The following is a 12,206-nucleotide window of genomic DNA, read 5'->3' as shown; positions in this document are numbered from 1 at the left end:
AGGTCTCACAACTGGATGATTTTTCCTTTCAGTTGAGGCTCATGTTGCTCTCATGATTCATTTCTCCTTTTTTATAAGATGTGTTGATCTAACAGAAAAAAGCATGTTATGTGTGCTTACTTTTATGATAGTTTCCTTATATATTTAGGTAGATTAAGGTTCCTTATATATCTTCTCTGTTATTCTACTACAATGTGTTAATAATTGAGTTTCATAAAATTCAAATATAATTATTTGAAATATTGGAGGGAACTAATGACCATATTCGTGAACCAACAATTCACATAATTTAATTAGAGATTTGTCTTTGATTCTAATATTTATAAAAATCAAAGTTATATGACGAATATTACCAATCAAACTTACTGGCAAAAGAGAGGTACTCATCGGGAAAAGAGGAGATGCAGTTGTCTAACAACAACGTCCGATACGAACCATTCTATTTTAATCGTGAGATATGTAAAACATTGTATTTATTAATGTTTCTGATACAAACGTTTCATGCAAGAAATAATTTCATAGTGATGATCTTTTTTTATTTTAAAAAAGTGTCATTTTTGTAGTTGGTGAACTCATTTATGAATGAGAAAGTCTCTTATCTATATATATGCTATTTGCATTCAAGTTTTGAACTTTTTAACAAATATCTTTGATGAAATCTTCATGCTGGTACATTTAGTGTACTTGCCAGTACAAAAGCTAAATATACAACAGCCTGATAAAAAATGTAATAAAAAAACAACAAATAGACCTGAAAAAGTAAAAAGAAAGAAAAAAACAAAGCCAAGAGCTCACATTATAAAAACTTCTGATACTATCATGTCACAAAATTGTGAAAGTACAGCAAACATTTAACATTAACATCACTGATCCAAGCTTTTTCCCAACTTCTTTCTCAAGCCCTTTAAAGGTCCGTCACTCACAACCGTGCCCCAACTTTCCTCTTCTCCCTCTTCTCCCTCGACTTTCTCGCAAGTGCAGTTACCGACATTCAAATTGGTACTGCACATCAAACACACTCCCTTGCAATTAGGGCTACAGAGAACATCCATGTTTATTTCAAGATGAATCATGTCACGGATATGTTTCGAAAGATCTATCTCTTTCTCTCCAGGCGGGAAGTAAAACCGGTCATCCCACTCTATGTCTTGGTCTTCATCTTCACCTTGATATGCACCTTTCCCTTCAAACATGATTTTGTTTGAAGGGGCTTCATCAAACAACTCTTCAATAGTGTCCAGGTTGTCATCAGGATCCCCTATTGGGTCTTCGCTTAGTAAGATTGAGAAATTTAAGTACAAACACTGCGCAGCAGGTCCAAGACAACTGATAGAGAAAATAAATATAAACTTCATGTAAGTACTATATCATTGCATTATAGTTAAACATGGCAACACCACTAAGACCAGCCTTTCATACAGATTTGTGTTTCTCCCTTTTCCTCTTTTTCTCTATTAAACAGGATTTGATTGCAACATTTGATTGCAACAAGGGCCCATGCAATTTTATTCAAGTTGAGCAAATTGATAATAGTGAAAAATACCAACATAAAACTACTTCACATGCTATCTTGCTAAATTGATACATAGGCTTCAGATTACTAACTTGTGGCAATCAAGTCCGAGGACGGTGCGGAGAATTCCATCAAGTCTAATTCGACCTTTCCTTCTTGTTACATCTATTGACAGAGCAACAGGTGTATCCATAAATGCATCATCTGATTTGTCATCTTCTTCTTCATCATCAATAGATGCATTAGAATGATCCTCATTATCATACTCTACAGAAACCTCTGCATCTTTCAACTCGTCGTATGATAGGGACACTGGGTTGCCGTTCTCGTCTACACCTGAAAAACAATTACCATATATGTTTCATCCAAGCATTATAACACCTTATTATCCAGGTTCCATAGTCACAAGATTTGCGAATTAAATCCGAATAATTTGTTTTTTGGTTATCCCGAATAATTCGTGAATTTTTCCCGAATATTTCCCATAACATTTTTTTTTTTTTTGGATTTTTTTTTTACTCTCTTGCAGGACTGAGATCTTTGGTCCGGATAATTCCAAATCATTCTCAAATTATACCCGAATTATTTCCGAATCATGAATTTTTGACCTCGCCGAACCGAACCCGAATAATTCATTTGTTACCATGGTCAGTACCAACTGGACACCAATTTATTTCCAGAATTATATAATAAAAAATAAAAACAAATCAGACTGGTTTCTTACTTTACTATAATACCAGACCAGTCAAATTCAGTAACAGTGATGGTACCATGTAACATTTTAAGTTCTATCTGACCAAAATATACTAACTAATACCCAAGAAAAGCTTCAATTAGTCCCGGTGTTGTTGCAATTAAAACACTCACCTCTAATCGCCACATCCTGTTCCTGTTCATTCAATTCCCCACTAGAATCCTCGTCTTCGTCTTCATCTTCTTCCTCGTCATCTTCATCCTCATCCTCCTCATCTTCTTCATCATCATCAGAGGGCCATTTTAAGTCATCAGGAAGCTTGAGACCCATCTCAGCAGCTCGATCGGCTGACACGCGAGATGAGTACCACCCAAGGATAAGCCTGTGCAAAGATGTACAGTACTCGATATGTGACACGTATGCATCCCTCTTGTACACAATGGCGCCTTTCCAAAGTTCTAGGTCGAGGAAAGTCTCGTATTCTTCACTTTTTATCGAGATGGGTATGTCGTACGTGGCGCGAGGCGGCGGGAGAAGAGGAGGCGAAGGGGATAGAGGGGTGAAGTTGTGGAGACGGAGAGGGAAGAAGGGTTTGGAGGTGAGAGAAAGGCGAAGAAGAGAGAAAGAAGCGAGCTTGGTAGTGGAGCGGGGGAGGAGAGGAGGGGAGGCAGGGAAGATGGTGCTTGGATTAGAGGAGAGGAGAGCCATTTTCTCTCCTACTGGTTGTGTTTTTCAGTGAAAACTGAGAACGAAGATAAGAAGGGTTTTGGAGAATTTCATATATACCGCTTAAAAACTGTGAAATTACGAATTTACCATTTAAATTTCATTTCAGTAATTACGTATTTTTCATCTAAAAATCTAATATTCTAATAACGCACATATTTACTCAATTAATTAAAAAAATAAGATTAATTAACTTTAGTATTTTATAAAATACAATTAATAAGTTAATTAGTCTTTTCTCTTTCTCCGCATCTTCCTCTTCTATGCACAGATTTCTCTTCTGCTTTTTTCGGCGAGACTTTATCATTTTCGCTGAAATTCTCTCCTCATCTCATTTTTTCTGCTGAAACTCGGAGAGAAGGAGGTAGCAGACTCAGATATTAGAATTTCAGCTCCATCTTGAACGTCTAAAAACAAAGTAATCACTCAAACTTTTCTAATAAAACAACTCGTACTAAACATCTAAACTTTTCAACTCCCGACTAATCGGCCAATTATTTTCAATTATTTCCGATTAATCGCTTGACGGTACTCTGTCCGTCCAACGACCACATACCGTTATTTACAACACTAATTTCAACCAAGACTTCTCATAGGAGTTATATTTTCAAAAAAATAAAACCCTCGCAGACTTTCCTTTTGCTTTTTCTTGATCCAATAATTTTCAAAATTAAATTCATAAATTTTTGTTTGTGATTTTAAGAACATATTAGCTACACTTTTATCAGAACAAAATCGGATGATTAATTCCACTCAGAAAATGAATTCGTATTCTTTGAGGCCGCAGAGGCGCAGAATGACTTGAAGGCTTGGGTATTTTTTGAATTCCGGCCTTGTAGGCTTCCTTCTCCATTCTGAACATATTTTTTTATTAAAAGCCCGTAGGCACCATTTTGAACATAACAAGGGTTAATGCGCGAATCTCCACTCTCTCCTAACTCGAGCTCAAAACTCTCAGTCGGGAAGTCGAAATTTAAAACTGGAGAGCGGCTTCAAGGGACGAAGCCGGGAAGAAACAGGAGCAACGGAGCAAGTCCGCTGCTTTGGTGATTCCTAGGCTCCATTCCTCTCAAGTCACCCAGGTTCTACTTCTCTCCAGTCCCCTCTCCTCTAATATTTAGTCGTTTTTCAGGTTTTTTTGCGGGGTTGCTCGCAAGAAGTGTTATTATACTTCACCGAACATAATTTGTGGAATTTGGATTTCTGGCTTACTGAAATCTACAAGCTTTGATCACTAGGTTATCATTTTAATATTTTCTGAACAAGGAAAAATAGATATAATTGACCAAATGAAATTTCATACTTTATTCCTAAATTGGATTGCTTTTGGAAGAACTCATGTTTTGGTGCCCCTAGTTAACCCTTGGAAAAATTCCTGTTTACCTATGCAATGATTTGGCAATCAAGCCTCAATTCAATTGATATTCGCTTAGTTATTGAGATTCGACCCCAATTTGGCCTTGATCTAAACCAATGCAACTTGAATATGCCTGTAATTTTGCTATTAGATAAACAAAAGGACAAGAAAAGAAACCAAAAACCAACAAGGTTTTTGGTTGCAATCACTAAGATTTTTCGACCAATTTTTAGATTCGTATGCTTACTACTCATCACAGATGATAATTATCATCTGTATCCTATAGTTGTCTGTTTCCTTCTCTCTTTTCTTTTTTCTTTTTGTGAAGCAGATTTATTTTGTTCCAGTTTCCGATCAACTGCTGCATATAAATTTAAAGTTAATTTACCGTCATTATACACTTAATGACCAAAAAGGCCAAGATAGGAGGGTTAATTGATTATGGTAATACTTGCAGAGAGAAATAAAAGCGAAATCCTCAATGCAATGTACTTTTAGCCTTAATCAGACATCACCTATGCACTTAATCTCTATTAGCCGAACTTACCTTCAATTAAAGCTAAATTCTCAATTTAATGTACTTCAGCCTTGATCAGACACCATCTGATGCATTGAATCCCAACTAAGTTGGCAAAAAGAGCCAACAGATATAATAACCAAACTACAGTAAGGTAATACCACTACCTGCTTTAGTCCACTCACCAAGTACAGTATGTTAAAACTTTTTCTTACCTATTTGTTTCTGTCTCATAGCAAAAGAGGAAGGAGAAGGAAGGTAGGATGCCATTGCAGCACTTCAGCATGAGAAGCGGCGGTGGCGGTTCCTTCATCGGTGCATCATTGCATGATCTAAATACAGTAGATGCACAGGAAGGAGGAGAGATGGAAGGGATGAGTGACATTGATCGTGAAGCCGTCACTGAAGATAGCTTGGAAAATGGCGATGACTCGAATTCTGTGTCTGCGGTATGTTTTACTTTATTTGTTTAATTTTTTTTGTCCTTTTAGGAGGTGATCATAGTCAGGCTTCCCTAAACCTTTAGTAAACGAGTATTTTTCCCTAAAGTGATAAAGAAAAGTAAAAATAACTTCTTTTTATTCTAAAATTAGATCAGTATTTTCTTAAATCCAATCGTGTACTTTTTGTCTTCCTAAATTCAGACTCTAATCAAGCCACTGGGGTTAAGAAAGTGTGGTTCTATGGGTACAAGATGGCGTGGAGATGATGATTTGTCCATTTTTTCCTTATCTCCATTTCTTTTTTCGTATGTTTGGCTTCTCATGACACTCTTTTATCTAATAAGGTGATAATATTCAGTTTCATGCATTAATAGAGCATAGCAATTAACCTATCCTCCGTTATGTCCATTATTTACGTGAACTTCTATTAATAAAATTAAGGCAGGGTCGAGTTTGGGTCAGGTCACAGTCATTTAAGGGGGTAAGGTAAAAGAGAATTTTCTTTGTCATTGGTGCCTTCCACTTTGAAAATAGCTGTTGAACTTGTGAGTCTATCCCTATTTAATATTCCGTTCCACCCAGTCATGTCGTGCACTTTTATGCCATCTGTTAGAAGCAATTGCACTGAGAATTTCAACATGTCTGGTATATTGGTGTATACTGGTTTGTCCTGGTAATGGACCCAGATTGTAACTTGTAAGTAGTTTACCTTGCTTAAAAGTGAAATAGCATTAGCACTTGTTTGTTTCGTCTGGGCTTTTGAACATTAGTAGATATTGAAAGCCTAATTGAGCACATTGCACTGTACATATGACTCAAATTACACTGCAAATAAGCCAAGTAATATCTCTCTCTCTCACCCCCCCCCCCCCCCCCCCCCCCCTCCCCCCCCCCACCCCCCCACCCCCCCACCCCCCCACACACACACACACCCCAAAGAGAATTTTCTTAGAGATTAAACCAGCATGGCTTCAAGTATTTAGCCATAATATGCCAGTATAACACCAGTATTGGTCCCAAGTGGCATTGTAATTCTTGATTTTAATCGGTTGATACATAAGGGAGCTTGCATTTCTAGAATGGGATTCCTGCAAAATTTTATGTTGCCCATGCTTGCTGATTAAAGAAAAGAAATAGAATGTAGGAAATTGTGGTTTCTCATTTACCTCTGTTAACTGTAGGATTGCATACATGAATCATACAGAAATTCATTAACACTTCATGGCATGGCTGTTGAAGAAGAGCGCTCGGTGCTTGACAACAATAGTAGACCGTCTTCCCCTTCTTACAATATTCTTTTGTCCCAAGGTAATTAGATTTCATTCCTTTATTATAAACTATGATGCAGCATATCATGAGCGAACCCGAATGCACTTTCGACTTCCTTTGTGGCCCACAACTGAATAAGAATGCTAAATTGCTATTCAGTTGTGATTTGTGAACATAAGCATCAATTTGATCTGATTTTTTTAATCTTTTTGGCTAGAAGTTAGTGATAAAACTGAATTAGGCTTCGACTACAGTACTCAGCCTCGGTTTTATCCAATTGAGAAAGCTGAATAACTGCTGTTGTATTTCGTGCAGATGTATTACCCATTGAGAATGTTCGAGCAAGGTTCTTAGACTTGATAGTTGATCACTTCATTAACCAACATTTGATTGAGGTGGGTGACTCGCATGAAATTGGTTATAGGGCCCATGAAAAGGCCAATAAAAGAAAGCTACGTGAAGCTCGGTATGAGGGTGACCCGCGGGTAGCCTTGCCTCTGATGTACATTGCTAACCTATATGAGAATTTAGTAAATGACGTCAATGCTCGTCTTGGGGCATTGAATGTAACTCGGGAGGCAACTATTGGGGTTGCCCTTGAGGCAGCTGGCGGTTTATACAGGAAGCTCGTCAGTAAGTTCCCCAAAAAAGGTAAGTTTGCTGTGTTTTTTCTGTTTTGCTTTTATTTACTGTGAAATGCAATTGGATCAAATTTCTGTCCAAATTGCTAGAATAAAGTCTTAAAAATGCAGCAGGACCAGAACTCTAAACTGAAAAATATTTAAAAAGAATATTGCATATTTCTACCTCTATTTTGTTTGTCTATAACTTTCCATCTGCGGAACTTCAGAACATCATGCAGACCCATCAATAAAATCTACAGTATGTATCTCTGACAAACACATGAAATGCTATTTTGTTCCACCTTTTTAGTTGATATTTTTAAACTACATACAAAAGAGAAGCAATGAGAAAGAAGAGTTACATTGTGCATCTTTTTAAGAAAATGGTCAAAATATTTATCTAGGATTTTTTTCCTGTTCTGTATGCCTTATGCTTTATAGGGGCATACACGTTTATCAAATTTTGTACTAATGAAAGTGTAAACATGAATTGGCTTTTTTTATTTGTATTTGGCTATTGATATATTATAATTTCTGTCATGCTTTGGTGCTGTAGGCCCAATAAGCTTTAGGAGAAGAGAGCTTGCAACTTCTCATTCAACACGAAACCGCTTCCCAGAGCTGGTGGTGCAAGAAGAGAAGCGGGTCCGATTTGTGGTGATAAATGGGTTGGACGTTGTTGAGAAACCAACCACCATGTTGATGGAAGATGCTGAGTGGTAGGCTTAAGAAGCTATTGAAATGACATTGTTACTTTATTTTGTAGCATTTTGGTGTGTAACAGGACATTTTGTATGATTTCTCACTATAGCACACAACATTCAATAATATTTGCAACTGTTAACTGACGTCACCATACTCGAGTCCTTGAACTATTTTCAAATAATGTCAACACATCAGTTCTGATGAAAAAGGTGTGGCCAATTATATATGGAATGATTTTGCCCGCCTACCACTAATGAGCTCAATTTTGTAAGCTTAAGGAGAAGAATCAAGTTGAGCATTAAATTGTGGGTTAAATGTCAGTTTGAGCTTGATATGAAGTGATTCGTTTGTACTTGTTTTAAAACTTTTGCAGCATTTTGTCCCTTTCTTGACTAAGGTTTTTCTTTGATAGTTTCATGGTACTTGCAAATGGCCCAAAATTTATCAGTGATACTTGCGAGAATGAGTGTTTTACATTATTTTCAAATACCGTAAAACATTGGGCTTAATTTGGAAGTATGCTTTTGACATACTATATTATTCATTCTATTTTTAGGTTCAAGCGCTTGACAGGTCGATGTGAGGTAGCTGTAACCACAAGAGATTACAAGTACTATTCACCACGGCATAAGCATCGGCGATCCCTGTCTCAACCTCTACTTAACATCCATGAATCAGCAGTATGATATACTTCTCAGTAATATTAAATTCTTGAAGGGTATTTTTACTTTTTCCTTTTATTCTCTGTTTGTTTATATGATTACATCTATCCAGGCCTTCTCTGGAAGTGATAGTTCTCCACTTGTGGGTAGCTCTTCTGAATACCAACCAAATAATGAAGTAAGACCCATGTTACATTTTACGTTGCAAATTTCATTTTCTTGTGAGCACCATATGAACCTTCTATTTGTGCATTAACCCTTGGAAAAACGTGCGAATTGTTTTCTGTTAACTTGATTTTTTAGTTGATGGTAATTATGGGATAGTACTTGTGCAGGTATTATACAAGGGGTTGGCTAAGGTTCCATTTTAATTGCTGTTATCTATCTAGTGACTGATTCTTGTTTTAGTTAAAAAAAATAAAAAAGATTATTCAATTTGCTCACTTCACATGATTATTTCTCTATTTTTAGTTGCAAAATGATCATCTACCAGAGTCGAAACAGCAACAGCAACAACCCCAGTACCACCTGGTGCACCATTTGCAGCCCCAAATGCCTCTCCATAACCAGCAGTACATGACCACACAATACCCATGCACGCCTGTCTCACCTGACAGTGGGGCCAACCAGCACCAGCCGCATGGAGTCAGTAACTTGGCCCCACACTTAGCTTGTGTGCAATTGTCAAGCATAGCTCATCTCCCTGGCCGTTTGCTTCATGTGGTATTTTTGTTTCTTTGTTCTTTCTTCACAAAAGAACAAGAAAAGAGAAAGGATTTCCCTGTCAAATAATAATTTCATTCTACTGATAGAAAAAAAAAATAGATAGTGGTATAGTACGCACATCACTGTTTTATAAAAAAAATTATTAGGCCCCGAGCCAAAAGGCATCTTTTATGCCCATATCCTTTCATTAAGAAATGTCATGCCTGCTGGCTAAGATATGGGAAACAACTCATGTGCCCCCTCCTGTGTTTCTTTATCATTTATGTCACCATAAATAGTTATGGATGTTTTTTTTGGAAACAAATGTGATGCTTACAGTAATGTGTGAATACAAAACTGATTTCTCTATTTGGGCTATCAATAATAGTTTGTCTTTTCAGGACAAGTGAAATTGCTTCTAAATTTAGCAAAATATAGCTGGTGATGTGTCTGAATGCAAATGCATAAGAAAAAATTGCAAATTTGTATAATTATTTGATTCTAGGAACAGTCAAAATGCACCCACATTTTATGGGCTAAATGATTGTTTTTGTGTGCAGCCTACAAGCCCTGCTAAATTCTGTGATGAATGTGGGTCCCCCTATTTGAGAGAGACTTCTAAATTTTGCTCAGAATGTGGCACCAAGAGGTTTGGGATATAACAACTCACTATCCCTTGACAGTTTTCTTTGGCACCAAAGCAGCAGCTATTTTTCTTTTTGATTGCAGAGACATGTTTGCCAAGGTAAAAGCAAAAAAAAAAAAAAAAAAAAAAACAGTAAATTTGGTCTACAAAGAAAATCAGTGTGGTTCTAATATTATGTTGCAGAATTTGCTCATCTTGAATTTTCGGTACTAAATGAAGTAGCAAAATGGTGAATATATCTTCTAATATTATATTCTTATGATTGTTAGTGATTATATAAATTCAACTGCAGAATAATGTTTCATCTCGATATATGAAATGTTATGTGAAACACAAATGCTTGGTATTTCCCTATTAAACCTTCTGTTTTGTGAAAATAAAATAAATCACAAAATTAACCTTCTGGGTGTTGGTGTTTAGGTTTTTGTTTGTAATTTATATTGAATAACGTGAGGTTTTTAAATTCATTCCGTCCTTTTTTATATATAGTATACTTCTAAATCATCCAGGGAGTGTACCATTTGTATATAGTATAGAATTTTAGCATCTATTTTTTGGCACATCAATTTTCCTGATATATGTTCTTTAGCCACATCAATTTTATTTGGGGTTTAACATTGCCACATAATTTTTGTAGTTTAATCCCACATAAATTTGTGCATGAATGGTGAACAAAGAGAACAGAACTAGGGTGTTCTTAAGTTTACCAAGCTTATTTTTGTGAACTCAACTCTAAAACCTATCGAATTGGTTTCAAACGATAAATTTAAACCATTAAAATTAATTTACTTTATGAGTGATGTGTTTACATAGAAAAAAATTAAATTTTCGAATTAATTTTGTATAAAGTCAGGTGGTAAAAAAATATTCAAAAAATAAATTATTTAAAATTAATATATAAACATTCTAATTTTAATTGCTTGATTTTACTGAATTTTAAATTTTAAATTTTTGCATGTAGATGTGTCATTCATATGTTATATCAAAGTTCAAACGATTGAATTCGTCATTTAAAATTAATTTTAAAATTAAATTTACAAAGGTCTAATTTGATCAACTTAATAACACCAGTTCTACTCAAATAAAGATCCTTGTGTATAATTTAAAGCGCTTGAGGGTCTATTTCCTACGTCTACAATTCAATTCAGCTTTCGGCTTTCCTGTCACTATCTATGTTTATTTGGACAACCAGCTCCTCTCCATTTCTATTTACTGGAGACATCCCTTCATACCAAAGATGAGATCTCAATTACTGTGGGAATGGAGAAAATCAAACCACATCGAATTAAGATAAAATGAAAAAAAAAAAAAAAAAGGTAACAAAAAAAACTAACTGCCTGATTCCTTCCGTGGATTTCTGGATATGCAATAAGGAGTTGTTAACAACAAAATCAAGCAAATAAAAAGGATAATTGTACAACCAAACAAAAACAAAATACAGCTAAAAGCAAAAAATAATTCCAGCTGGTAGTAATTGGTGAACACGATCAGTTGTGGATGTTGCCATCAAATCTTTTTCGATAATTGCTCCGCCAGCTTTTAATTTTCTAGTAGAAAAAACAATATATTTTTGACTTCTTTATGTTCTAGGATAACTGCAATATGGTCCTCAAAATTAAAATAATTGCTCAATTAAATTTGTTTCGACATGAATTTGTCGATGTTAAATGCATGGTAGGGGTGTAAACGGATCGGATATTATCCAATTTCGTCCGGATCCGAATCTGGAAAATTATCTAAATTATCTGATCCATATCTGTATCCGAGACTATCCGTATCTGTATCCGAAAAATTATAGCGGATAAGAATACGGTAAGACTTTTAACTATCCGTATCCGACCGTTTACACTTTTAAACCACAACAAATGTGCTATATGTTCTTAAATTGATTTATTAAATTGCATATATATTTTGATGAACAATATAACACTATGACATAATTAGTGACTTATATTTTAATAATATAATAGATGTTTTGTAACCAACAAACTAATTATGAAAAATATCCGATCTATATCCGTATCTGAGATTATTTGTATCTGTATCTGAAAAATTATAATGGATACTAATACAATAAGACCACTATCGGATCCGTATCTGACTGTTTATACCATTGCATGGTGTTTAAATTTTGCATAAAATTGAGAGAGCTATTGAATTGGCAAGATAAATGTACAATTGAAGTGAACGCCGAGAAGGGAAATAATTTTTGCATATTTTAGGGACTAAAGTGGTAATTCATTCCATTAGCAAGTACTAGTTGGCAACTGCTTTCCTGGCAAACTGGCCCACTTCATTTCATTTCAATGTGGAAAGCAAGCAGCCAAAGGGTTATTTGCAAATTTA

The 12,206-nt window shown here is 35.5% G+C and overlaps 2 protein-coding genes across 5 annotated transcripts; one reads left to right on the top strand and one right to left on the bottom strand.

Moving 5' to 3' along the window:
* Positions 1 to 765: 765 nt before the first annotated feature.
* LOC144556966 (BTB/POZ domain protein, putative (DUF177)) lies at positions 766 to 2,975 on the bottom strand. The gene is made up of 3 exons (XM_078305480.1): positions 2,381 to 2,975; positions 1,606 to 1,849; positions 766 to 1,326 (listed from the first exon to the last, which is right to left on the bottom strand). The coding sequence occupies exons 1-3, from the start codon at positions 2,913 to 2,915 to the stop codon at positions 864 to 866; spliced, it is 1,242 nt and encodes a 413-aa protein (XP_078161606.1). The 5' UTR covers positions 2,916 to 2,975; the 3' UTR covers positions 766 to 863.
* Positions 2,976 to 3,865: 890 nt separating this feature from the next.
* Positions 3,866 to 10,015, top strand: LOC144557642 (PPR containing protein). 4 transcript variants are annotated; one of them, XM_078306244.1, is made up of 10 exons: positions 3,866 to 4,015; positions 5,044 to 5,256; positions 5,452 to 5,555; positions 6,432 to 6,558; positions 6,835 to 7,170; positions 7,699 to 7,861; positions 8,404 to 8,527; positions 8,622 to 8,687; positions 8,981 to 9,232; positions 9,775 to 10,015. In XM_078306244.1, exons 4-10 carry the CDS (start codon positions 6,477 to 6,479, stop codon positions 9,874 to 9,876), a joined length of 1,125 nt encoding a protein of 374 aa, XP_078162370.1. In that variant the 5' UTR covers positions 3,866 to 4,015; positions 5,044 to 5,256; positions 5,452 to 5,555; positions 6,432 to 6,476; the 3' UTR covers positions 9,877 to 10,015. The 4 variants fall into 4 exon arrangements, with proteins under 4 accessions (XP_078162370.1, XP_078162369.1, XP_078162367.1 ...); XM_078306243.1 differs by lacking the exon at positions 5,452 to 5,555 and having other exon boundaries at positions 3,874 to 4,015; positions 8,981 to 9,229; XM_078306241.1 differs by lacking the exon at positions 5,452 to 5,555 and having other exon boundaries at positions 3,877 to 4,015.
* Positions 10,016 to 12,206: the final 2,191 nt, after the last annotated feature.

The sequence above is a fragment of the Carex rostrata genome, chromosome 7 (assembly GCF_964058835.1).
Source record: "Carex rostrata chromosome 7, lpCarRost1.2, whole genome shotgun sequence".
Taxonomy (NCBI): domain Eukaryota; kingdom Viridiplantae; phylum Streptophyta; class Magnoliopsida; order Poales; family Cyperaceae; genus Carex; species Carex rostrata.
The sequence above is the reverse complement of the archived record's forward strand: the minus strand, read 5'-3'. Positions and strand labels throughout refer to the sequence as shown.